The sequence below is a fragment of the Xyrauchen texanus genome, chromosome 47, assembly GCF_025860055.1.
Source record: "Xyrauchen texanus isolate HMW12.3.18 chromosome 47, RBS_HiC_50CHRs, whole genome shotgun sequence".
In the NCBI taxonomy this organism is placed as follows: domain Eukaryota; kingdom Metazoa; phylum Chordata; class Actinopteri; order Cypriniformes; family Catostomidae; genus Xyrauchen; species Xyrauchen texanus.
The window spans coordinates 11,122,596-11,147,704 of NC_068322.1; the positions used below are offsets into that span (position 1 = coordinate 11,122,596).

General features: G+C 36.9%; 2 protein-coding genes across 4 annotated transcripts in view; both read left to right on the forward strand.

The window, feature by feature from the left end:
- The first annotated feature begins 207 nt into the window (after positions 1-207).
- Positions 208-18,248, forward strand: pnpla8 (patatin-like phospholipase domain containing 8). 2 transcript variants are annotated; one of them, XM_052120936.1, is made up of 10 exons: positions 208-305; positions 1,750-2,805; positions 5,148-5,297; positions 5,406-5,557; positions 5,896-5,990; positions 7,717-7,888; positions 9,901-9,958; positions 10,042-10,236; positions 16,380-16,578; positions 16,932-18,248. In XM_052120936.1, the coding sequence occupies exons 2-10, from the start codon at positions 1,933-1,935 to the stop codon at positions 17,204-17,206; spliced, it is 2,169 nt and encodes a 722-aa protein (XP_051976896.1). In that variant the 5' UTR covers positions 208-305; positions 1,750-1,932; the 3' UTR covers positions 17,207-18,248. The 2 variants fall into 2 exon arrangements, with proteins under 2 accessions (XP_051976896.1, XP_051976897.1); XM_052120937.1 differs by lacking the exon at positions 5,148-5,297.
- Positions 18,249-22,264: 4,016 nt separating this feature from the next.
- LOC127638911 (neuronal cell adhesion molecule-like) overlaps positions 22,265-25,109 on the forward strand; it is an 81,273-nt gene continuing 78,428 nt past the window's right edge. For both annotated transcript variants that reach the window (XM_052120664.1, XM_052120665.1), the window contains exon 1: positions 22,265-22,368. The gene's annotated coding sequence lies outside the window, so the exon portion shown is untranslated. The remainder of the gene's footprint in view (positions 22,369-25,109) is intronic.

Consider the following 25,109-nt stretch of genomic DNA (forward strand, 5'->3'; position numbering starts at 1 on the left):
CCAGTGTATGAAAAGTTCTATATCAATAAACTTGCCTCGCATATATTTATTTAATTTATTTATTCAGGTCATGCTTTTTCATTTACTGCCACTAGTTTCAGTCCGTTCTTTCCCGTTTGTTTATGTTGTTCCTGTCAGCAGAAGAGAAGAAGAGAGGAGCGACGTTCTGATTGGCTGCTGCTCAGCACCGTCATCTCGTCTGTTTCTAAACGTTTCCTGTCAAATTTTCCATTTGGGATTCATACATCTCTCCATTTTCAACCGTTATTTGAATGAAATGACTGCAAATAAAAAGGAGTCGTCGGGTATGTCATTCTGTATTCATGTATAATGTTTCAACATTCGGATCCAAAGCGCAAAGTCATTTAATTTAAGGCTTGATATCTGAGCAAAACAACACTTATTGTCCAATGAGCTACCTCTAATCAATAAAGTTACATTTATATAGAATATACTGTAGCGTTTACTGGTGTTGTGCAGTTTGGTGATAACAATTCGTGGATTATTTTGATCGCAGAATATAAAGACAACTCATCTTGTGGCCAGATGATTAGATCATGGTACATGTGTTTTTAAATTTGAATGTTTAATAATTATATATATATATATATATAAAACCCTATTTCAGAAGAGCAATGCACCATTCATTTTAATTTCATCTAAAGACATGTTTTAATTACTTATACTAAAACATTAGTGTATTTTGCAGTTTCTCTTTAAAGAGCATCTATTAAATCAGTTTAATGTTGTTTCATAAATGTTTGTAAACAGCACTGTAGATTAGGGTGTCTGGTTAGATATTTGAGATTTCTATGATGAAATAAACGCTGGCTGTGGTTCTGGGGATTGGGGCGTCTGCGGTCGGGATGCTCTAGTGGGCTCGGTACTGGTACTGCCGTTTAAACTCCAGCTCTGTCTCCTGCAGAAACTTCAGGCTGTACAGCCAGCCAGGGTGCTGCTGCATCTCCCATGTGTCCATGTACTGTCTGATCTGTTGGTCTCCCGCCTCTATTGTAAAACCTTTGCACGAGATCCAGTCTATGTTTTTGATTTCGTGCCCTTTTTCCTCATTATTTGCGGTTTCCGAGAGTGTGCGCTGTCCGACTTGGCATCCATTGATAAATTATTGTCGTTCGATGAAATGCGAACTACGTAAAGTCGCTCGCGCAGTCAGCCTGTTTGTCACGTTGACGTCGGTTGCCATGGTGATAAGAGTTTGGGTGTCCGTCTTCCGGGTGTCCTTGTTCAAAGTCTTTCTAAAAAGTATCTGTCCCTGTTGTCTCCTGCACGGAGGCGTGTTCTAAAATTATTTTAGGATGTATTTTTTGCATGTTACAATGTATTTGTCAGGTTTCTCACTACATTAAGGGGAATATATATATTTATATATTAGATCATTTAAAATGTAATTGTTATCCCTCTCCCCCTCATAGTTCCTTGTTCTAAGTTCAGTAGCAACTTAGGAATTTGTCGTTAATTACTTTTGAAACAGAGTATTTTAACGTTTATGAATTGGCCCTCATTAATGTTCATTGTAAGTGCCTCACTTTAACCCAGATTTTTGCTTTTTTTTTAATTTTTTATAAATAATAATAATATATATTTTTTGGGTTATCAGCATTATGCCACAAATGCCATTGATTGAGCTTAACTTGTCATGAACTTGGAATATGCACTTAATCCTAAGAGTTTGGCATTTGTTTAAGTCCTTAAATTAATAACAACTAACAACAATCTTTCTCTTTACAGGTTGGCAGTAAAATGAAAAAAGTTCCCACATCATATGAACAGAGCCCTTATCTAACTGATACAAAATGTCTAAAGCGAGCTTTTACACAACATGTAAAAACTGAGCTCTGCACAGCTGACCAACTTTGATGAAGTGTGTTTTCTCAAGGAATATTCCAGAATTTCCTCAAGCAACCTCACCGCATGTCGCGGATCAGGAGCACACTAGTCACAGTCACCAAGGCTGTGAGTGGAACAGTGAACACTGAGCTCCTCTCCAAGATTACACGCATCAAACCCGGTGTGGCCCATGGCAAATCTATTGAGGTTACAGTTGAATGTCCTGATGCTGAAGCCATCATGACCGTAGCAGAACCTGACCCACCAAAAGGGAAAGAGGTAGAGAAAGACATAGAATGTCATGAAGAACCTCCTAAATCTAAAAGCAACCTATCTACCACCAAAGGGAGTGCATCCAGCATGGTTGCAAAGCAGACACTGCAACTTTTTCAGCCTGCTGCCTTCACAGCAAACATGGAGGATGCCTTCAGTCAATTGGCTGAACATGTCAACACATACTTTGGAAGTGACACACAAGATTACAAAAGATCACAACAGGGAAGAAGAGATGCAACCCCCTCCACAACTCACATCCAACCTAGTTCTCATTCCATTGGTAACAAGGATCATGTCCTTATGGCAGTGCCTTTGGCCCAAAGATCTACACCAGAGACACCCCTTTCTCCACCTGCAATTGAACAGGATGGTGCCGGTCCAAGCTCACAAGCCCCTTCTTCTCCATCTCAAGAGGATGGTTTTTCAGCCATCCCCATATCGTCAAGAAAAGGCATTAGTCAATACTTGTCCTATCCCAGGCCAAGTGTCCAGGCTTTTGTAGGTAACTATATCACTCCCCTGGTTCCAAAGTTCAGAGCGGATTCCAAAGGTGGTACAGCAGAGAAGGACAAGCCGGCTGAATCAGAAAAGCCAGTGTCGCAGCTCACAAAGAGTGCAGAAACCAAGGAACAGAAAGAAGCAGATGAGAAAGCACAGAGACTGCTGTCTCAGAGAGAGAAGGTAGAATAATGGCGCAGTTAATAAAATGTTATAACAAACTAAAATATATAGAATTGAGAATTGAATTAATCTTTTCTTTATTAATACAAGAGTTAATTCAATATACAGTACTGAGTATTGTGCAGATTTATTTTTTCAACTTATAGTAATGAGAATTTAGGGGCAAAATATGCTTGGTTGTCAAAGAAATAATGTCACAGTCCAATAATAATAATAATAATAATAATTTACATTTTCCTAAAAATAGACTTAATTGTCTTAATGTAAAATAGTGTTTCAGAGAATGTGGATATTTAGGTATGGCCTGTAGAATCGTTTTAAGGGTTGAATCTTGAAAAAACTGTCAAGTAATGATACAGTTACCCACAAAATAATAATGAAAAAATAAATAAATAAGAAATGATAATTTATTTAAAAAAATGAAGCCTTTTTTAGGACTATTAAGATTGTTTTGCATCGTGACATGATAATTAAGTGCTTACAAATAATGTTATTAGAATATTATTTAAAATAAAAAAAAAATTCACCTTATAGTAATGAGAATTTGGGGAACTGGGGAAGAATTTTTTGCATTGTGAAGTGATTTTCATTATAATTAAGCACATTGCATTAAAAGTAAGCCCTATTGTGTGGGGGAGTTAAAGGAGGATGTAATCCACTTTACTCCCAATGAGGTTTATAATGCTATAGAGCAATTAGCTGATAACAAAGCTAGTGGCAAAGATAACATCACTGCAGAGCATCTCAAGTTAGCCAGCCCCAGAGTGTCAGCCATTCTATCTATTTGCCTGACAGGGCTGATGACTCATGGTGTATTGCCAGACACCATGATGACCGTCACATTAGTGCCCGTCATTAAGGACAAGGCGGGGAAAATAGGGAGTATGGATAACTATAGACCCATCGCTCTAGCTAGCATTCTTTCAAAGGTGTTAGAAAAGATGCTACTAGATAGACTCAGTGGGCTCATTTACACCACGGAAAATCAATTTGGCTTTAAGTCTCAACACAGTACTGATCTATGCATCTATGCATTGATAGAAGCTGTTGAATCCTATAGGAGGCAGGGCTCTACAATGTTTATTGGGTTTATTGATGCGTCCAAGGCATTTGATAGAGTAAATCATCAGAAGCTTTTTACTAAACTTATGCTTAGGGGTGTGCCGGGATGCATCATAAGTATACTGGCTTACTGGTATGCAAAACAAAGCATGCAGGTTAAATGGGGAAATCGCTTATCGTCACCATTTAGTGTAAGGAATGGAGTACGGCAGGGGGGGCTTTTGTCTCCGGCACTGTTTAACTTGTATATGGATAATCTCTCAAAGCAGTTGGGGATATGTAAGACGGGATGTGTAATACGCAGATGATTTAGTTGTTATGTCCCCCAGTACTGTTGGGTTCCAGCAGTTGTTGGATATATGCTCCAAGTATGGGGGTGAGTTTGATGTACAGTACAATGCAAGGAAGAGTGTTGTGTTGGTTTGTAGGACTAGAGAAGATCAGAAGCTGCACTTTCCTATGTTTTACCTGTCAGGGCAATGTATCTGTGTATCTAACTGTACAAAATATCTTGGGCATATCATTACTGACAAGATGGAAGATGATGCTGACATGTATAGGCAAAGACGAATGTTGTATGTACAAGCTGAACATGTTAGTCAGGAAATTTCATTACTGCTCTGATGATGTGAAAGTGCACTTGTTTCAGTGCTTACTGTACCCCTATGTATGCAGCCCCATTATGGGTCAACTACAGAAAGGAGACCATGCGTAAACTGCAGGTAGCATATAATGATTGTCTGAGGATACTGCTGAAGAAGCCCAGGAGCAGCAGTGCAAGTAAGCTTTTTGTGACTTGAGGCTAAGCTGTTTACAGGCCCTCTTGAGGAACCTAATGTTTAAGTTTATGGGTCGAACTTGATGAGTCAAGAAACTATATTATAGTAAGGCTCACAAGTCCCAGGTGTAGCTCGGTCCGATATCAATCACACCTATGGAAGCATTGGTATGAGTGCCTTTTAAGATTTTTGTGAAGAAGGGTGTAATGTATATGTTTATGTAATTGTTTTTTTTTTTAAATAAATAATAATAATAATAAATATATATGCATACAGTGCATGTATATATATTATTACATTAAAAAAAGCATTATTGTCTTTTTGGAAAATATAATTTCTTATTTTTTTCCCATTTAATTTTGTGTTGAAATATTACCCGGACGTTCTTCTTGAGATTCATCCATGGAAACTCTTTCAGATTAAGAAAGTATCTATCATAACCATTGATTTTACAACCTTCGTCTTATGATTGAGCTTTAAATTGAATTGTGTCGTATGTAGATTATAGCGCGTGTAAGTGTGGATAACCGAACCAGAGCACTGGTCAAGAGCCTTAAAAAAGTGACTGATGTGAAGATCACCATCAGCAGAGTGGAGGAACTGAGCTTCCACCTCCTAGAGTTTCCAGAGACCAGAGGAGTGGCAGTCACTGTATGTGTGTGTTAAACCATCACTCATTTATAGTATCTACATCAAAGAAGCTTGTATTTTTGTAAAATTCCACTGTACACTGAATTCTCTCGCATTGATTGTCTATAGGAGAAGGTGATCCCATGTCTGCTGCGTTTGGGGCAAGTCCGGGACGCCAGTCTGCAGGCTTCTGTGAGGCAGTCTCTGGCTCTGGTGGGCTACAACGACCCAGTGAAAGGCAGAGGGATACGCGTGCTCTCCATCGACGGAGGAGGAACCAGGTGCTTGTGACAGACAGATGACACTTGAGGAAAAATTTAAGTAAACAGATTACGAAAGTACTTTTAAAATAAAAGTAGGTCAGCCAAAATTACCTGAAAATTAGGTCACCCAATAATAGAACTGACACAATTTTACATTCCCTTTAGATGCTGTTTATCAATTCAGGCTAATTTCTGTTTAGAATTATTGTCCACAGTCACACATTTTAGGATTATATCCCAAGAATTAAATATATAAATTTTTCAGTAAATTTGTTTCTTTAGCTTCTTCTTAGATGATTTATGAACATGTTTGTATTATAGGACACTCCATAATTTTATATCACGTTGTTTTGCAGAGGATTGGTGGCTTTACAGACTTTGCACAGATTGGAAAGTTTGACAGGGAAGCCCATCTACCAACTCTTTGACTACATATGTGGAGTTAGTACAGGTATATTCAACCACATGCACAAAATATATCTGCTATAAGCTATCAGAACATTCAGAGTCTATTTAGTACAAGACAGAGCACTTTTATTAAAATGAATGGGAGAAAATGGAATGCACACTGTGGCGGATTGTAACGTAGAGACAGGCTGAAGACAGGAACAAATGAAGATGCTGATGATATGAGAACCCAAGTGCAGTATTTATTTGCAAAGTGAATAACCAACATTACCGTAACTAGATCAAAGAGACTTGACTAAGACTGATTACCACAAACAAGAACAACGTTACACAAACAATACATGACAAAGGACAATGGCAAACATCAGGGCTTATATACATGGAAAGGGTTAACAAGTTGACAAGACAACAATGACAAAATGGAACTAATAAACAAGATAACAAAACTATGAAACATGAACCAGGACAAGACTAATGAATATGATAGCAAGACAATTTTAGGCCTCATGTGCTCAGATAGGAGACAAAGGCAGGGCTACACACAGTCATAAAGCCTGACTGAGGCCTGTAGGGACACTCAAAGCCAAACAGCACCAAAATCAAGTCCAAACAGACTGCACATCCCATCAAGCCTTGCACACTATACACCTAGGTGTGAAATTCAGAAGGATTGGTTTCTCAACTCCTATTGGATGAAACGCACAACAGAACATGATCCTCAACCATGTCATTGACAGTAAAACCCCGGAGATTTCTGACAGTATTTGCCATATCTAGTTGCAGCCCTGCTGCTCCCAGGTGTAGCCTTGCTGCCCAAGGAAGTAACGTACGGATTACGAGCCGTTCACCTTGTCTCTGAGTGATAAAACGAACGGTTGCCGTCTCTCCCACGATCGCTAAACCGGCTTCGGTGCGAGAACAATCCTAAGAGAATAATCCAATATTGAGACTGCTTTACTGATCAGTCTGTATTATCAGTCCCTGATTCCAGGGTGGTGCTCTGGCATTTTTGATCATTTTGATTTTGATAATTGATAGTTATCTTTGATGATAGTTGATTTGAAGAATTAATAAGCTAATGTTGATTCTAATCAATGTTCTATTGATTTTAATATGTGATAATTATTAATTATTGCTAATAACCAAAACCGCTCCTGAACGAAGTGCCAACAACAATGACTATAAACCAATGAGAACAAAACACATGAAACATTAGTGTCACATAACAAACTGGGAAATCCCATGACACAGGAAACAGGAACTAAACTTTCAAAATAAGAGTCCAAAGACACAGACACAACAGAACATGTTACAAGGATGTAGAAAAGGAAGTCCTGCCTTACAGGGAAGAGCCAATCATCTTTTAGATACAGACATCGCCAGGCAGTCAACTTGAGGATGCAGATGAAAAATAGAATTGTTTTAGCATGATCTGAGCTGAGGAAGCACAATTTATAATACCATTGTAGTCAGATTTTACTGCTGATTTTAAATACGTTCTTGGCGAACATTTTTGGAGAATTTGGTCTTTCCCAATTCAAGTAGATAGGAGCTGTACTTTCATGCTGCTCGTATCCATTGAAAATAGCTGCCCGGGAGAATTCCCAAGATGGCGACAGACTGGACTGACTTGCCTTGAAAGGGACATTGGAGCAATGGAACGTGATTGAATAAAATTTAAATTATATGATTGAAATTTCTTGTAGTATTTCTATGCCTTCTTCAGTGCTGATGCAAGAAAAATATAGATTGTTTTTTTCTTGTCTTAGGAGCCATCCTGGCCTTTATGTTGGGTGTATTCCAGATCCCTTTGAATGAGTGTGAGAAACTGTATCGGAAGTTGGGATCTGATGTCTTTAATCAGAACTTGATTGTGGGCACAGTGAAGATGGGTTGGAGTCACGCATTCTACGATAGCCAGATCTGGGAGGAGATCCTAAAGTAAGACATTCAGTATGTTTACATGCACTTTAAAAGTTTGATTTCAGTCAGACTAAAAAATAATAGTAATTTTTTTAGAGGTCATGTAAACGCTTTTGTCTGACTAAAATTGTACTAGTCCGATTTTTGCGAAGTCAAACCAACAGACAAATTCAGCCTTCAAGTGCACCAGGGAAGCTCCTAACTTCGAGTCAGGCATTCGTTACTACGACATGTCATGCATTAATATGGGAAATAAAATATGGAAGAAGCCAAAATTAAACAATTACACAATGGTAGAAGCTATTTTGCTGTTGTACGGTGAATAAACATTAGTAAATAAACCTGTTTCACTTATAAATGGCATACAGTATATGATTTATTAATGCATGGTTATAATATGGATATAATATATTTTATTAACTTGCTTAAAACAAACCACGAAGCGTGAGTCATTAGTTTATTGTCATATATAACAAATTAATATTATTGGAATAAATTAGAAGTCAGAAGGCAAAATCGTTGCTTCCCATCATCTTTCAGGTTGACTTGCCCCTTCAGCTTCCAACATGGAAACTCATGTATCATTTAGAATTCCAAGTTTCCCACTGGTTAATCCAATTTCATGGGATCATTCATGCACTTGGAACTCGTAATTACGATATTTCCGACTCCACTTGAAGAGCACACTAGATAATGCAATTTCATTTTGACTATGTCCAGCATGCAATGATGAAGGTTGAAGGATTATTTAAAATGCAGTTCAATTCCATTATTTGCATAGTACAACTACAACAAAAGTTGTTTCTTGACTCCAAGGCATAGTGAAATAACTATGTAACAAACACATGAAGAGTTAGAGGCAAAAATAAAAAACATTGGTTGAAATAAACAGATATCAAAAGAGACTGAGGCTTTGTTAAAACTCCTGGACAAATCTGATTTTTTTTCTCAAATCCAATTCTTAGAATGACTATAACTGCAGGTTATAAGTTTAGCAATGGAAGTTTTTCCATTGTTTTTCATGAGATCAGGATCCAAATAATAAAACATTCATCAGAGGCAATGGCTTCCAAAATGGGAGAGGTGGCATATGTAGTGTTTGTTACTGCTAGGGTTTACAACTGGCCCTTTTTAGCTGGGACATCCCATATTTTGGAGGCCTATTGTCCTGTGTTTTAGTGGGCAGCAAAATTTAATTTAATTTAATTTTTTAATTTAAAAATGTCCCATACTGAAGGCTTTGTGTTCTGTATTGAATCATAAAAGGGTCGGACAGCAAGACTTGAAAAGAACCCGCGTCCTGTATTGAAATGCTCAAAATTCTCAAGCGTTCCGACTCTCGGATTCACCAGAGACATTCAGTACGTAGCGTATTTCTTTGGGTGTGTAAAGGTCATGTCTGTATTACAGTATTTTAAAAGAAGTTTGCACTGCTTTGGCTGCTTTGTAACATAAACATGACATATGCACTCTATTCAGAAATTATCATCCCTATGCCTTGTTCCCCTCCAAAACTTGAATTTCCACTGTCTGAAAAGCTGCAAAGTATAATAAAAGGATTGATCTGAACTCATTTTTAAAGTTATTTATTGAAAATTCTGTTTGTACTGGTCCTACAGCATGGCCATCATTATTGTTTTCCCTTCAAAGTTCCCTGTGAAGGAATCATTTATGTGCATGAAATGCAGTGTTGCAAAACCTGACGAAACAACCTGTTGCACACAACAAATGAACAACACATGAAATTTGATATGACCATTCAGACTAAGACACATTAACAAGTATCGGATTCTAAACCACCTATGATTGGGGTTTGGATCAAGCTTGTAAAAATCAGATTTTATGTGTTTTTGTCCTGTTCAGACTACAAAACCTTAAACGGATTTGAGTCAGAAAGGTAAAAAAATCTGTTTTTTTTCTGCCTGTGTGAACATAGCCAATGTTGAAAAGTGTTTAGTTGTAAAGTGCTGTAGTAAAGGACAAGTGTTCATATGCTGCAAAAAGGCCAACCCTTTGTTTGTCTTAAACAGAGAAAGAATGGGACCTGGTCTTCTGATCGAGACTGCCAAAAACCCTAAAAGCCCCAAGGTGTGTTTCAATAAATCTTTGTACAAACTGCAATTCTTATCCTTTCACTTAGACTTGGATAAATCACTCAATACTTCCTCTAGGTGTCAGCGGTGAGCACTGTGGTGAACAGAGGCCTGCCACTGAAGGCATATGTCTTCAGGAATTATAACTTCTTACCTGGGGTTCGTTCACACTACTTGGGGAGTTGCCAGCACAAAATGTGGCAGGCCGTTCGAGCATCCTCTGCTGCCCCAGGCTATTTCCAGGAGTTCGTTCTAGGAAATGACCTCCACCAGGTAAACCACACAGACACAAAAATGCATTATCTTAATGCAGGAATTATACTGGCTTCTGTCATTTATCCTTGGGAATTTTATGTTTTATGTATGTATTCAAATATGCATAATGTAAGTATTAAAGTGCCACAGTTTTACACCAAATTAAATTAATAGTAAGTTTTGAAAAAAAAAAAAAGAGTAATTTCAGTGATGGTGTTCAGAAAAACAATAGTAACAAGAAATTAATTAGGACACCTTTAAAGGGGACCTATTATACAAAATTCTCTTTTTCATGGTGTTTGTACAATGTGAGTCGGAAGTGTGTATACAACCACCCTACAATGTTAAAAGTCCACCCGCTCCTCTTTCTTATATTTCTATTAATCAAAAACAGTGTGTAAAAATTAATGGTTTTCGTTTCTGCTCTAAAGTGACATCACATTAGAGCACGCCTCGCCCACGACTGGTGAAGGACTCCACCCTATTATCATAGATCCTCCCGAGTGATCTATACACAGTCCGCCATTTGGTTCCGCGGTGGAGCAAATACAGCGAGAAGAATAATATCTTAGCTTCGTAAGAGTCATAAGAGTTCTGTTGTTGGTTGTAAAAGTGAAAAAAAGAGTCTTCATGTACTCCAGAGCCACTGAAGACGCAGTGGACAAGTTTTGTTTTTGAAGGAAATGTGCCCCAAAACATACAAAAATGTGTGTTTGTTTGCGCAAATAATTTTACACCAGACTGCTTTGTGAATGAGTGTCAATATAAAGCAGGATATTCAAAAAATTTGATTCTCAAGCATGGATCAGTACAACAGTTCGTATTCCAGCTAAAGTTACCATTGTCAATGATTGGATTCACGGAGACCAGAGCTATGTCTTTTTTTTAAGCTTGCTGTCTGTATAATTCATAGCCGCACCTTTATTATGCACAATACACTAAGGTGCTTGTCTTTTTGAAAACTATGTATGTTTTCTGTGAACATAAGTGAGTTGTGCTAAAAGTGGAATGTTTACTTGCAAAGGCCAGCACATCTGCACAAGATATCAGTACCACGAGGGATGTTTGTTGCCAGACTGACTCACCACAGCTGTGTAGTGTCAATTAACCCTTCAGAAACATCCTGGTTCATTCTCACAGTTGTGACTACTGCCGGAGTCTCTCCTTCATCAGTGTCCGACTCTGGTTATTCATATATGGCTGAACTCCTGACTGTCAGTCATATTAGTTCTGATTTGTTGTTGCTATAGTATATGTAGTATGCTGTAGTGACCATCATTGGCGAACCTCTTCTTTTTATGTAAACGTTTTTTGGCAGTTTCTGTGAAACTTGCTAAATAAACATTAGCTAGCAATATATGTACATTTTTAACTAAATATCAATAACTTTTTTGCCAATTTTGTCACTTGTGAAAAATCTGCCTGAAGTAATGTCAGGCAGAGAGCAGAATTTTGTATTTTTTTTACGCTGTTCACAAGCTGAGTAAAGACACAGCCCTCTTCCTGAAAGGGGGAGGGGAGCAGCAGCTCATTTGCATTTAAAGAGACACATGAAAACCAACATTTACAACATGGTATAATAAATTATCCTTTGGGTATTTTGAGCTGAAACTTCACAGACACAATTTGGGGACACCTGAGACTTATATTACATCTAGTAAAAAGAGGCATAATTGGTCTCCTTTAAGTTGACTTTAGTAAATTCAAGTTATTTATGCATACTGAAAGTCAGACATGTTGTAGGATTGAAAATCATTACAAAAACATTTCAGGTCCTTGTCAGAAGAAGAGGGAGGAAAAGCAAACTCTGCACATGTATGCACTCTAACTATTTCCTGTGCTGTCTCATCAGGGCTGCACAATCAAACTCATTAGTGTTGCCCTTGAGTACTGTCACTCAAAATACTTCAGCTGAGTGCAGCTGCTTCAAAGTGGCTTTTAGATGCTGTTTGAAGTGATTCCACTGAGAGGGACTGTTTAGACTCCTCCTACTTTCCTGATACACTTGGGTGCTTTGCTGATGTACTTAATTGAATTAATTCAGTATACAGTAGTATACTGTGCAAAAGTCTTGGCCACATTTGATATTTCACAAAAACATTGGTTTAATCTTCTACTTTAATGTGGCAATATAAAATATTAATTTTAGTCCTGCAAAAAATGGTATTGCCCCACAGAGCCCTGATCTCCACATCAAATGAGTCATTCTGGGGTTACATGAAGACACAGAAGCAATTGAGACAGCTTAAATACAAAGAACAAAGCAGTTCTCCAAAATGCTTTGAACAACCAATCTGCCAACAACCTTAGAAAACTGTGCTCAAGTGAGAATTAGTGTTGTTTTATAGGCATTGGGTGGTTACATTTAGGCTAACATTCTGCATGGCAAAATGAGGGTTAGTAAATGAAGACACAATTTTCTTTTGTGCGAAAACTATACCTTTAAATCTGGTTATCTTTGCATGGCTGCTTTAAACTATACATATTTGGATTATTTATTGTTATAAAAATGTGTCTGCACAGTCCAGGCATAGCTGTCAGTTCTCTTTGCCTATCTTCAGCCAGCTCAAATTAGCACAGTTCCACTGCAGCCACACTGAACGCACCCTCACAGCTTGAGATTTCAGCCTGAAGTCTCTCCGCCATGACAGACATTAATGTTGAATCGTAGCCCTCAGCGGTGTCTGTTGAGCCATCGGAAAGGCGTCATTCTGTCCGTCTATGACTGACACCCACCGAGTTCACATCCAGCCTTCCACAATGTTTCTGTTGTCCCGAAAGGCCAATAAAGCTGTTGGACATCAAGTTAAATGAATGCCCAGATTCATCAGGATTCTGAGAGCATCTGTGGTCAGTAGGAAGATGGCTCTATTATTATATAGTGACATAAAGCTGTATGTGAGTGAGTGAGTGAAGCAATTCATGTTTCTTTTTGATTTTGAAGAGCAATGCAAGCTATTGAATACTGGAAAATTTAAATAACGTTTAATTAATCTTTCATTTCATCTTCTTCCATCAAAATGTTTTAAATGTTTCAAATGTTCTTGTTCAAAAGGGAAAATGTTCTTTGGATTTAAAGTGATAGTTCACCCAACAAATGCTAATTATTTCATCATTTACTCACCATCATGTTTTTCCAAACCTGTATGACTTTCCTCTATCCATGAAACACAAATGGAGATGTTAGGCAGAATGACAGTCACCATTCACTTCCATTGTATGTTAAAAAGAGAATGAAAATGAATTCTAACTGAGACTAACACACTAACTATATTTTTTTGTGTTCCATGGAATAAAGAAAGTCATATGGGATTGGAACAACTTGAGGGTGCGTTAATGAATAATTTTTCATTTTTGGTTGAACAATCCATTTAAAATGAGATCAGAAAGCTAAGAATTTTATAGTGACATTGTTCTTAAGAAACACTACAGCTGTTTTCTATACAGTGAAAGTTCATAGTGACCACAGTCAATGACTTGTGCGCTATATTTCAAGTGTTCTGAAGCAATGCAATAATTTTTTGCATGGAACAGATCGAAATCTTAGTAATTATTCAAACATCATGACATCAGACCTGTGCCATTGGTGCCATATTTGATTATCAGTGAATAATGGCTGAAATTTCAGTCTGTTTCTCACACAAAATTATTGCATAGAAGACGAAGTCAAATGGACTACATGTACTTTTTATGTGCTTTTCAGTGATTTTGTTTCTTCCCTTTTTGTAGCTTAAAAGACATGGTCACCATGAACTATCATTTTATGGAACAAAACTATGTGAAGATTTTTAAAAACATGAGGGTGAGTTAATGATGGGGTCCACTAGTCCTTTAATTCTCAGTCAGCTATTGATTGATTGTTTTGATGAGGTATCCTCTTTGTTCCAGTATGCAGCGCTTGGAGCAGTGATACACTTCTCAGTATCCATGTCACTGAGGTCCCACTGTAGGTCACAAGAGAAATAAGGGATGCTGTCTAGTGGATGACTTTATTATGTTTTCTCTTATGTGCTCCTTACGAGATGCGAGGAAACAGAGAGGGATGATGCCAAGTCAATAGATTTCACATGCCTCGGGTTAATTGAACACATCTACCCACGTCTCCTACATTGAAGAGATTAAGTGTCTATTATTTTTTACAGTGGTGATTTTCCATAATCTTATCAACTGGAAATGTAAATAGACCAGTTAATTTTTATTTTAAACTCTAGCATTTCAGAGAATAACCCAGATTTTTAAAAAGACGCTTTTAGAGAATAGATGAAATTGTTTTGGCAGGACCTCAAAAGTTGCTCTTACTCACTGATTGTTTAGTTTAATTATCATTGAAGCACATTAATTTTAGCAATTATTTCCTTACCTAAATATAGTGGTTTTATTGCCTTTATTTAGGGGTAAAACTTTCAGATAATATAATGCAAAATCTTTGTTTGGAGGTGTGTGTGAGTGTATGTCTGTCTATGTGTGGCCCTGCGATGGACTGGCGACCTGTCCAGGGTGTCCCCCGCCTTTCGCCCAATGTTAGCTGGGATAGGCTCCAGCCCCCCGCGACCCTGTACACAGGATAAGCGGTTGACGATGGATGGATGGATGGATGGATCTTTATTTGGAAATCATATGTACAGGGCCAAGCATGAGATATATTTAAATTAAGCACAAAACATTACATATTTTGTATTTTTGTTTTTTAAGAAGAAATGTTGCTTGCAGCATTTTAATTGACTCACGTCCATCCTACTTAGATCATTGACCAAGCTCATACTACCAATAGCAGTCCTTTTATCAAATAGACAAGATATTCACTCGACAAATTCATGGCTTTAGGGAAGCTGAGTAGTTTTGACCTACATTTTGTACATTTAGAGAAGTAAAGCGAAAACAAAATGTGATTTAGTCCTTTAAACAGTCAAATATCAGGATTTTAGCATTTTATTAATTGTCTTATAAGGATTATTTTCAAATATCACTGTTTGGAAATAATCAAGCACAAAACCCAGCTAACAGTTTCATGTTATATGGCAGTGAGGAACTAAGTGCAGTTAGTTACATTGTTATTTTCCTATTTAAGATCTACAGTGTCGTTTTGGCTTGTGTGTTTTCTTTTGGACCCATTTCAGACTTATTGTTTCATTTCCTACTGACTTTGGTAAGGGTATTTTTAGAATCCCTAAACCAAGTCTCCTCCTACATCTATTAAACTACATGCACCAAACTTGGCACAGACCTTCAGACTGTCCTGACGTATTGTTCTATCTGTTTTCCCATACTGTATAATCAAAAATCCTCAGAATCCAATAGATGGGATACAATTGAAACACTGCAACATAAAATGTGTTTAAATGTGAATGTAAAATGTTAGTGACATTTCTAAAAAGGGCATGGAAGACTGACACACCATAACTGTATGGGGCTGGTGTTTCTGGCCTATTGTAATGAGCAATACTGTTATACTGCTTGATCTTGTACCCTCCCATCCACCCTTTATTGTCCTGCCTCCTTCCCACTTCCTTTCAAATAATGAGTCAGAATCAGGTAAATAGAGAAACCCTTAAAGGTGCTGTAAGCTATTTTTTTCATGGAAAAGAATGCAAAAAATGCTCCTACTCCCTTAGAGATATAAATAAAATAAGTGTCCTGAGAGATCTCACCAGTCTCTGTGACAGCTGTAAACTTTGTAAACAACAAAAAAGAAATTGTCCGCGGACCGCAGACTTTTCCCAAGTCAATCAGTTTGCTCGTTCTCAATGTGTTGTATTTGAAGCAGATCATTGAGGCTATGATTCCTAATGTTTGTCAGTTGACGGCGCTATTGTGCCACTGTTGAATTTGACAGGAACAAACAAAGCTGCTCTTTTGCTCGGTTTTGGTCTCAAAATTATATTTGGAGGGCGGGATTTGGAGTGAGGGGGCATGGCTAATTCAACGACTCAGTCACGGGAAAGCTTCAGAATGCTAAAATTGCTTACAGCATCTTTAAAGTTTTTAGTAGATATGCCTACAGCATTCAGTAGTCATCCAGTAAAAATAATCTAAAATTATCTAATTTTCTTAAATCATATAAGGATCACCTACAGATCAGTCTCTAGTAACAACTTGTTATAGTGGGGAAAATTACACTTGTGATTTTATTCAAATGTGGTTGCTTTTGTGGTTTTGTCCAGGACGGTGGACTCCTGATCAACAACCCCACAGCTTTGGCCATCCACGAGAGCAAGTGCTTGTGGCCCAACACACCTGTGCAGTGTGTGGTGTCTCTGGGCACAGGCCGATACGAGACAGTCACCAAGACTGGCTCCAGCACTTACACAAGCCTGAAGACCAAACTCACCAACATCATCAGCAGCGCCACAGACACTGAAGGTTTGTTTACTCAACAGTAGATGCATGCGTTTCGACTGGACCATTCTGAAAATTACAGCGTGATTTGTGCTAAAGAAGTCAAATTTATTAAACTATTGTTGTCCAATTTTATCACTGATTTAAATACATTGTATTATTAAAGCATAATTATGACACTTTCCACTTTCAAGGTTAGGTTTAGGGTACCTGAATTCCTATTACATACATAGAAAATGTTGCCCAGGGTTGTTATCAAACTGACTGCCGAGTGAACTTTAAAAGGACTTTGTTTTCAAATCAGCACAAATGACTCTCTTACTGCTTTGATCGCTTTCTATAAACACCTAATGATCTGTCTTCCTCTTGTACTTTAGAGGTCCACACAATGTTGGATGCCCTCCTCCCTCCCAATACCTACTTTCGCTTTAACCCTTACATGAGTGAGGATGTCCCATTGGATGAGAGGAGACAGGAGAGGCTGGACATCCTGCAGGCGGAAGGCCGCCGCTACCTTGAGCGCAATGAGAACAAGCTGAAGAAAGCGGCCAGTGTTCTTACTCAAGAGAAGAGCGTCGTTCAGAAGCTGGCTGAGTGGGCACAACTGAAAGCTGACATGTATGATGGCCTATCCTTTGGCTCCAAACTCTGAAACATGTCTAAAAGCTATGAAACTCATCATCTAAACCAACCTGACACAACCAATGACCTTTACCTAAGTCTATTTAACATTTAACAGCTTTTGTGGATTTATTGTTATGTTGCCATAATGACTGTTTAATCTGAATCAAGCCTGTTGCCTCATATTGAAGAGCACATTAGATTATTGAAAAGATTCTTGATCAGGTCAGATTTCTAAGTGTTCATTGTTGTTGTAAGGACAGTAGTTGTTAACTTCGGCTCTGTTGATGCTGGACAAGAAAGCTAGAGGCAACACTGGCAGTACTTTTGTCCACTAGCTAGCACTTCCTGCTTGTTGTTGTTTTTTGCAATGTAATTACAGTACATTGTCATTGTGAACAATTAGCATTAAATTAAATGATGAAATAGTGCACTTGCTGTTGTGTAGCATCCCTGCCAAACCCTGTAGTTGCTTACTTATTTCTGCACAATAATTCTGGTAAGAATTTACTGAACTTACAGTATTTCGAATGGGGTGAGCTGCTATATACAAATTGAAGTTTGTATAAATAAGTAGTTAAAGCAGTACATTTTTTTTATTATTATTATGCTATGTGGGATGTTCATAATTGTCAACCCTCTAATTGTGTCTTAGACCACAAAGAGAAACAAACAGCACTGTTTTAAGGACTTTTGCACAAATTTCTTTGAAATCACTAATTGCAGTTGTTTTATTGCTGAATGCAACACTTGCATTGGTTATTCTAACAGTTGTGTTGAAATAATAATGAAATTATTATCATGGACATGGTCTATGTTTGAATGCTTCCACTGCTTTTCAGTAGTGTTCATTTTCATTTCAACTGATGTGTAGTAAGAAAATACTCACACTACACTATACATACTATATCATTTATCGATTCTGTCTTGATAAGGTGTAATACTGTAAAATAATGATAATCCTTGAATTCATTGAGGAAATTAATGACAGTGTTGTAGATTCAATTTTAACAAATGTAACAAATATATCCTAATAGCATCTTTAAACAACATCAAAGAGAAATAAAAGATTTTAAAACCTCAGTGTGTCCTTGTTCAATGTCATTGCTAATAAAAAGGATGCTATTATGTTAGTAATTGTACTGTACTATTTAAAGTATATAGACCTATGTTGAATTGTTCTTTTTGTTTCCCCTCTAATATTGATTAAGATCCTGATCATTGGAAAACCAATTTTTAAATACCACTGTTTGTCAGTTTATCTTGTCTGAAAGCTAACCAGAACACTTTACTTTAAAATGTAACATGTATGTGGCTGTAATTAATTGATGAATTAATTTAATCAATTAATTGCTTTTTCCAATTGCACCATTGATTTCCATTGGTCTGATGTTCCACATTGTTGCCATGTTAGCAGAAATTTTTACACAGCCCATCAACACATTTCAACAACAATATGTAGATGTCTTTATATATTATGTCACATAATTTATAGGTTGGCAAGGCCTTGGAATATTAAATTCTTACTCAAACCCAATACCCAATCTCAATACAAAAGGGATCATAACAGTAAGTCGGTTATTTTCTCAGTCAAACCTCAGTTTCGAGTATTTAACCAACCTGAAGTAAGGAATGTGTCTTATTCATGGAAACATTCAGAGATGTGTCGAATCCCACAGGTGAGTGCGAGATTTGATGGAAACATGCACTCAGATGAATCTGCATTTCTGTGCTACTGGGAGAGGGAACCTTCGTTTACCTGTGAGACATTGGACTTTTTCTCTGACAAACCTAAAGTGGATGCAAAGAGCCATGTGTGGCTTTTTTTCTTGTCAAATTTGATTATTTTTAATTGAACACTTATTTAATCAGAATCTAATCTGCATTGTACCCAATACAATTTTACAACTTATCCACACAGTCTACCAAAGTGCAGTCACAGCTGTTTTTGTCATTGTCCAAAAAGAATATGTGTGTTCAGCTGAGAAGGTTTACCGGTTCTAAGATTGATCGAAGAACTGTACATTCGAAGCACAGCCAATAGGATAGTCTCTGGCTCAATCCTTACATCAGATTCCCTGAGGCTGCCAATGGGAAACCATATCAGAGCTTATATTTTGTTCTTAGAACCAATTTTGTAACTTAAAGGAATATTCCAGGTTCAACACATCTTAAGCTCAGTCGACAGCATTTGTAGCATAATGTTGATTACCACAAACAATTAAATTGACTCACACCTCCTTTTCTTAAAAAAAAAATAAATAAAAATTAAATCTGGGTTCCAGTGAAACACTTACAATGGAAGTTAATGGCACCAATCCATCAATATTAAAATACTCAAAAGTTTAGCCACAAGACCACAAGATGTTTTAACATGATTTTAGTATGATAAAATCACTTACTAACCTTTTCTGTGTAAAGTTATGGCCAACTTTACAACTTCACTGCCATGACAATAGACCCGTTCACACATACAACCGGGTAAATTACAGGAAAACTGTTGGGTTGCCTTTACAGGTAAATGTACCACATGTGATGTTCACACATACCATCAATATGGACATTTATAGGTAATAATACAACTTCTAATCAAGGGAAATTGCCAGAGCAAAATTTACCAGTATTTTCAAAAAGGTTGTGTTCACACATGACCTCTAACCTAAAATTCGGAATGGCCAATTCCCACTACTTAGTAGGTCCTTGTGGTGGCATAGTTACTCACCTCAATCCAGGTGGCTGAGGACAAGTCTCAGTTGCCTCCGCTTCTGAGACAGACAATCCACGTGTCTTATCATATGGCTCTTTGTGCATGACACCACGGAGACTCCACATGTGGAGGCTCGTGCTACTTTCCGTGATCCACGCACAACTTACCACGTGCCCCATTGAGAGTTTACACCATGTGACTACCCTCCCTAGCAACCAGGCCAATTTGGTTGCTTAGGAAACCAGGCTGGAGTCACTCAAGTCACACTGGATTTTAACTTGCAACTCCAGGGGTGGTAGTCAACATCAATACTTGCTGAGCTACCCAGGCCCCTAAAAGAAGAATTAATGTAAAGGTTTTATAAAATGAGATTGGTCACATTCACTTCCATTTAGTAAATAACCTAGATTTTTTATTTATTTATTTATTTTAATGAAAAGGAGGGGCGAGTTGAAATAAATGTTTGTGGTAATCCAATGCAGTTACTTTTTCCAATGCAATTCTCAAACGCAATACACTACATAGTATTATTTTCTGTAGCACTGTAATGCCTTGTGTGTTTACAGTGTATATTTGTTTAATTAATATTGTCCATTTTGTGTATCTGAAGTGTTTCCAAACTTCTGTTGTCATTTTGATTTGCCAGCCAAGTCAGCAGTGTCCTTGAGTTGCATTTTTCAGTGCTGTCACATTGACATTTATGTATAAGTCTAATAGCATAGGGAGAAAGACTTTAATTAATTTCATTCCACTGCTATGGGTGAAAAAGAAAAAAGAGGCACTAAAAGAACACATTATAAACAAATACCAACTGGTTGGGAAATCATTTGGCACAGGTCTGGTACATGATATGGATTATGTCTGGATGATCCCATTAAGTCCCTCACATAAAAGACACCATGAGACATAATGATAGATGTCTCAAGACTATTTTAAAAGGCAATTTAGGAAGTGGAACATGTAAACAAAGCCAGTGATCTGTGTTAGCTCAAAATAGAGATAAAAGAGTAATCTTATAGAGAGTAAACTGGCATTAGCTCAAGCTTCACAACCTCTTGTTTGAAGAGACTCTTAAATAGGAGTCTTGTAAAAGTTCTAAAAGGGGATGTTTAAAAGTTAGAACCATATGCTGTGCTGTTTAATAATTCTGTTAGATTTTTTTTTTTAGATATATTATTCCACATTTTTTTAGTAATTTGTTTTGCATGGGCATCAACTTTTTACTTCCAAACCTTTGATGTTGATTGTAATGTAATCCTGATTCTCACTGTACTGTATCATTCTGAACGAGTTAACAAGTAGTTCCTCATTCCATTCAACACTCAGACAGACAGGAGTCTTACTCAGAGTCTCAAAAATATCATAGACACACCAAATTGTTTAGAATTTGAGAAGATGTGGTCGGGTAAGACATGATATTGTTCAGTGCAAGGAAAGCACTGTAACATGCTCATTTTCACCTGCTCTGCCAAACCACCATCATAAATCAGTCAGATGTCCTGCCTGCATTCAGAAAGGAAAAACAAAACTCAAAGCAACTTTACCCATCAGCACAAAGATAGGGATTATTATGGCTTTGACAAAGTAGTTTAAATGCTTGTATTCATGGAAAATTAAGCTACAATTAATAGGTTTGTATGATGAAGGTGCCATGTTCTGTAACTTATTATAATGACACATAGCACATATATAATGACATTTTTAATGACATTAAACACAGAGTTGTAACCCTACTTTGAAGAAAATATAAGTGAGTTTTGATTCCTTCAACACACAGAATTTAAGATTTATGTATTTCGATTTCATATTCAAATTACAAATTATATTGTGTAATTTTTAAGAAAATATAAATTAATAAAACTTAAAATATTTAGTATTTTTATTTTAATTGAATAAAGATTAAGTTAAATTTTCTTGAAAAATGTTTTTTTTGCAATTGAAACGCGTAATTCTTTTACAATTGCAATTTTGGTCAATCTCATTTCCATACTTAATTTATTATTATTTATTTGTTTTCATAGTTTTAATGACATAACTATTATTCTATAATGGGGAACATTGTAATAAATGAGTAGGTGTGTCAAAAAGTTTGAGTAGTAGCATTATGTAGCCTAAATAATGATAAATTAAATATATAATTATAAATATTTTGTCATTGGGGAAGTTAGAAGCTCAGAGTTACTGACTTACTTCCAGGAGCTTAATAATGGTCTTTGTAGAAATAATTATGCTTATTATTGTCCAGTTGTGCTTTGTGTGTGTCTTATGTCTGAAGCTGCTGCTGCTGATTATTCCTGTGTCGCTGCGGCTGCGCCTACACGGAGAGTGCGCGGGACGGCGCTGCGCGTGTCGTCTGACAGCAGCGACAGCGAGCGCTCGAGGAGATAGAAGAGCGCGCGAGCACAGGCTGCGGTACGCGCGACTACACAACACACCACCAGAACCTGATCAATCACATGCAGGTTGAAGATTCAGCACTGGAATAGGTGAGCTTTACATTTATGGATATTGAACGCACGACATATTTTGTGTTGTACAATATTGTTTTTATAAGGAAAATGCGCAGGAGGTGCAGTAGCTATTTGTGTCGACAAGAATGAGCAGCATCTAGTCGCGCTTCTCCCATGACAACCGATGATGATGCGGATTTTCGAGGAGATATAGCAGGCATCACAAAAGATACGTATATTTCAGATAGAAGATCATGTCTGCCTAATCGAAATACAATTTCGAATTCCGTTTTTATTTGGGTCGTGTCACACTGACAGTCTATAAACGGTCCATCATGAACGACTATGTTTGATAGGCGGGTCGACAGACAGCAGGTGTTTCCACCATTCTCATACTTGATACTTCATCTTTAATATTGGTTTATTATGGCGTATTTATTCGGCATTTAGTTTACATTATTTGAGATCAACTATTTAATAGAGTCTTTCTTTCTTTCTTTCTTTCTTTCTTTCTTCCTCATTTTCTTCTTTCTTTCTTTTCTTCTTTCTTTCCTCCTATCTTTCCTCCTCCTTTCTTTCTTTCTTTCTTTCTTTCTTTCTTTCTTGTATATTGTATATTGCATGGAGAATATTGTGTTTGATAGCTGCCGCTGAAGGAATTGTTTTGTGTTTGTGTTTGGATTCAGGATTTAGCTTTTGTAAAAAGATATCAGATTATTATATGACATTATTTCAGATAATTCAGATTTAAGGTTGTCTCATCATACAGCTCAAAAATGCAAAACAGCAGATTTACGGATGATGCTGTGTTTGCTTTTCTCTGGCATCTCTCTGAAAACTGAGTTGACTACATTTAGGCTACTGCATGGATATTAGCTAGTGTGATATATATAGTTTTTTTTATAGTGAATGTTGAAACAGTCTGTTATGCACATATGGGAATCAGTTAGCTCTTAATTTTGGATCGCTAATATTATTATGAGCTCATTTTAAAAAACTCTTAAGGACATTGTTGCTCATTCATTTTGCTGTTACTGCAGGTCAACAGTTTTAAAATCTCTTGGCCACACTGTAATAAGCACTGCACTCTTTCACCCCCCACAGTTTTATATTGTGTGCTCACTGTAGACTTATTATTTCATGCTTATTATTTTTATGCTTCCACACAAACATATACACACAGACTGTAGTTTGGTAGGAGACTTATTGTGTGGATGATTAGTGCTTTGTAACATAATTTTTTATATTTTGAGTACTGTAATTGCTTTATAAGTGACCTGCGTCTTGTGTAACATTGACACAATTGATTGATGATTAATAAATGAAAAAATATGGAATATTTGCCTGTAATTTCTGGTGATTGGTTATTAGCACGCATGTGTGCATAACAGCTGTTGCCTTGTGTGCTGCAGAGCCAAAAGTCCTTTAGTGACACTGAGAATAGTTAATCCATTTTCCCATTTAGTGGGAAAGCAATTTTTAATAAACATTTATGCATTGGTGTAACGAGAGAAAATAGTGTGTGTGTGTGTGTGTGTGTGTGTGTGTGTGTGTGTGTGTGTGTGAGTGAATGTTCATATAAGACATAAAGAGATCAAACTATCTGTATTTAATGCATTTTTAATGCTAAACATTGGTCAAGTTTTGTATTTTGGATAAGAAATTAATAATAATAATAATAAAAAAATAAAAAAACATTTGGTACTATTATAGTAATTATAATACAATTTTCAACATTTCCATAATGGATGCATTGAATCTTTGTCAGATCAATATATGACAGTGCAAAAATTCATAATAACTCCCTCAGTGTTTATACATTCCGTGCAATTGGATTCTGAACAGTGTGCGTGCAGATGGAACCAGATCAAACAGTTTTTTTGGTGGTCATTTAATGGGAATTTATAGCAGTGCTGATGAAGCACAACAGGCACCAGGTACGTGCCACCAAACACTCCCAGCTGTGTTTTATCATGGAGCTTTGACTTCAAACCATGCACTTCTGTACCTTATTATTACCAAAGGCAACATGCTGATGTGACAGTAACTTTATGGAATGAATTTACAGTAACTCCTGCCATTTCTACAACTAAAATATACACATTTTGCTTTGAGGTTTAGCAGACAATGACTTATCTCGACCTCTCCCAGCAGAAAGAATACAATTAGACCATCAGAGATAGAAAACCATTAGATGCAAGACTGACTCACAGAGCATGACATAACTCTCTTTCTGTGGCTTTGGAGTGTTTGTTTGTGCCTCAGTAAGTTCAAATGATGGATATTTACATAGAGACACATTGCACCAGCTGCCATTGGCATGGCAGGCTAGACATTTGCATGCTCAGAATTGCTCTGCAAATATGCCACGTGTGCCCTGTGTCCTGATTTTAATGCATCATAGATTCTCAATATGATTTAAGCTGAGTAAACTAAATGTAATTCTATCTCACTGGTTCTTAAATCTGGTTGCAACACACTCTCATGGTGAAATTGTCAGGATTTTCTAAATTTGTAGACAAAAATATAACTGTGCCACCATATTAATTTATTTAATTAGAAAACTAAAATTGTATAAAAAAAGAAATTAATGACTTGGACTGAATAATTAAGAAAAGCAGCCACTAAGTGCTCAACATAGATGGGAACACTATTTAAAAAGCATCCCAGGGTGATACCTCAAGAAGTTGGTTGAGAAAATGTCAAGAGTACATTTCTGCAAAATCTGCTATAAATATGCTAAAATAAATGCTAAAATATAACACAGTTTTTATTTA

Coding starts and splice junctions, on each gene's coding strand:
- pnpla8 (XM_052120936.1), top strand. CDS start 1,933: ATGTCGCGGATCAGGAGCACACTAGTCACAGTCACCAAGGCTGTGAGT. Junction 5,298..5,405: donor CCAGAGGAGTGGCAGTCACT/GTATGTGTGTGT, acceptor GATTGTCTATAG/GAGAAGGTGATCCCATGTCT. Junction 5,558..5,895: donor ATCGACGGAGGAGGAACCAG/GTGCTTGTGACA, acceptor GTTGTTTTGCAG/AGGATTGGTGGCTTTACAGA.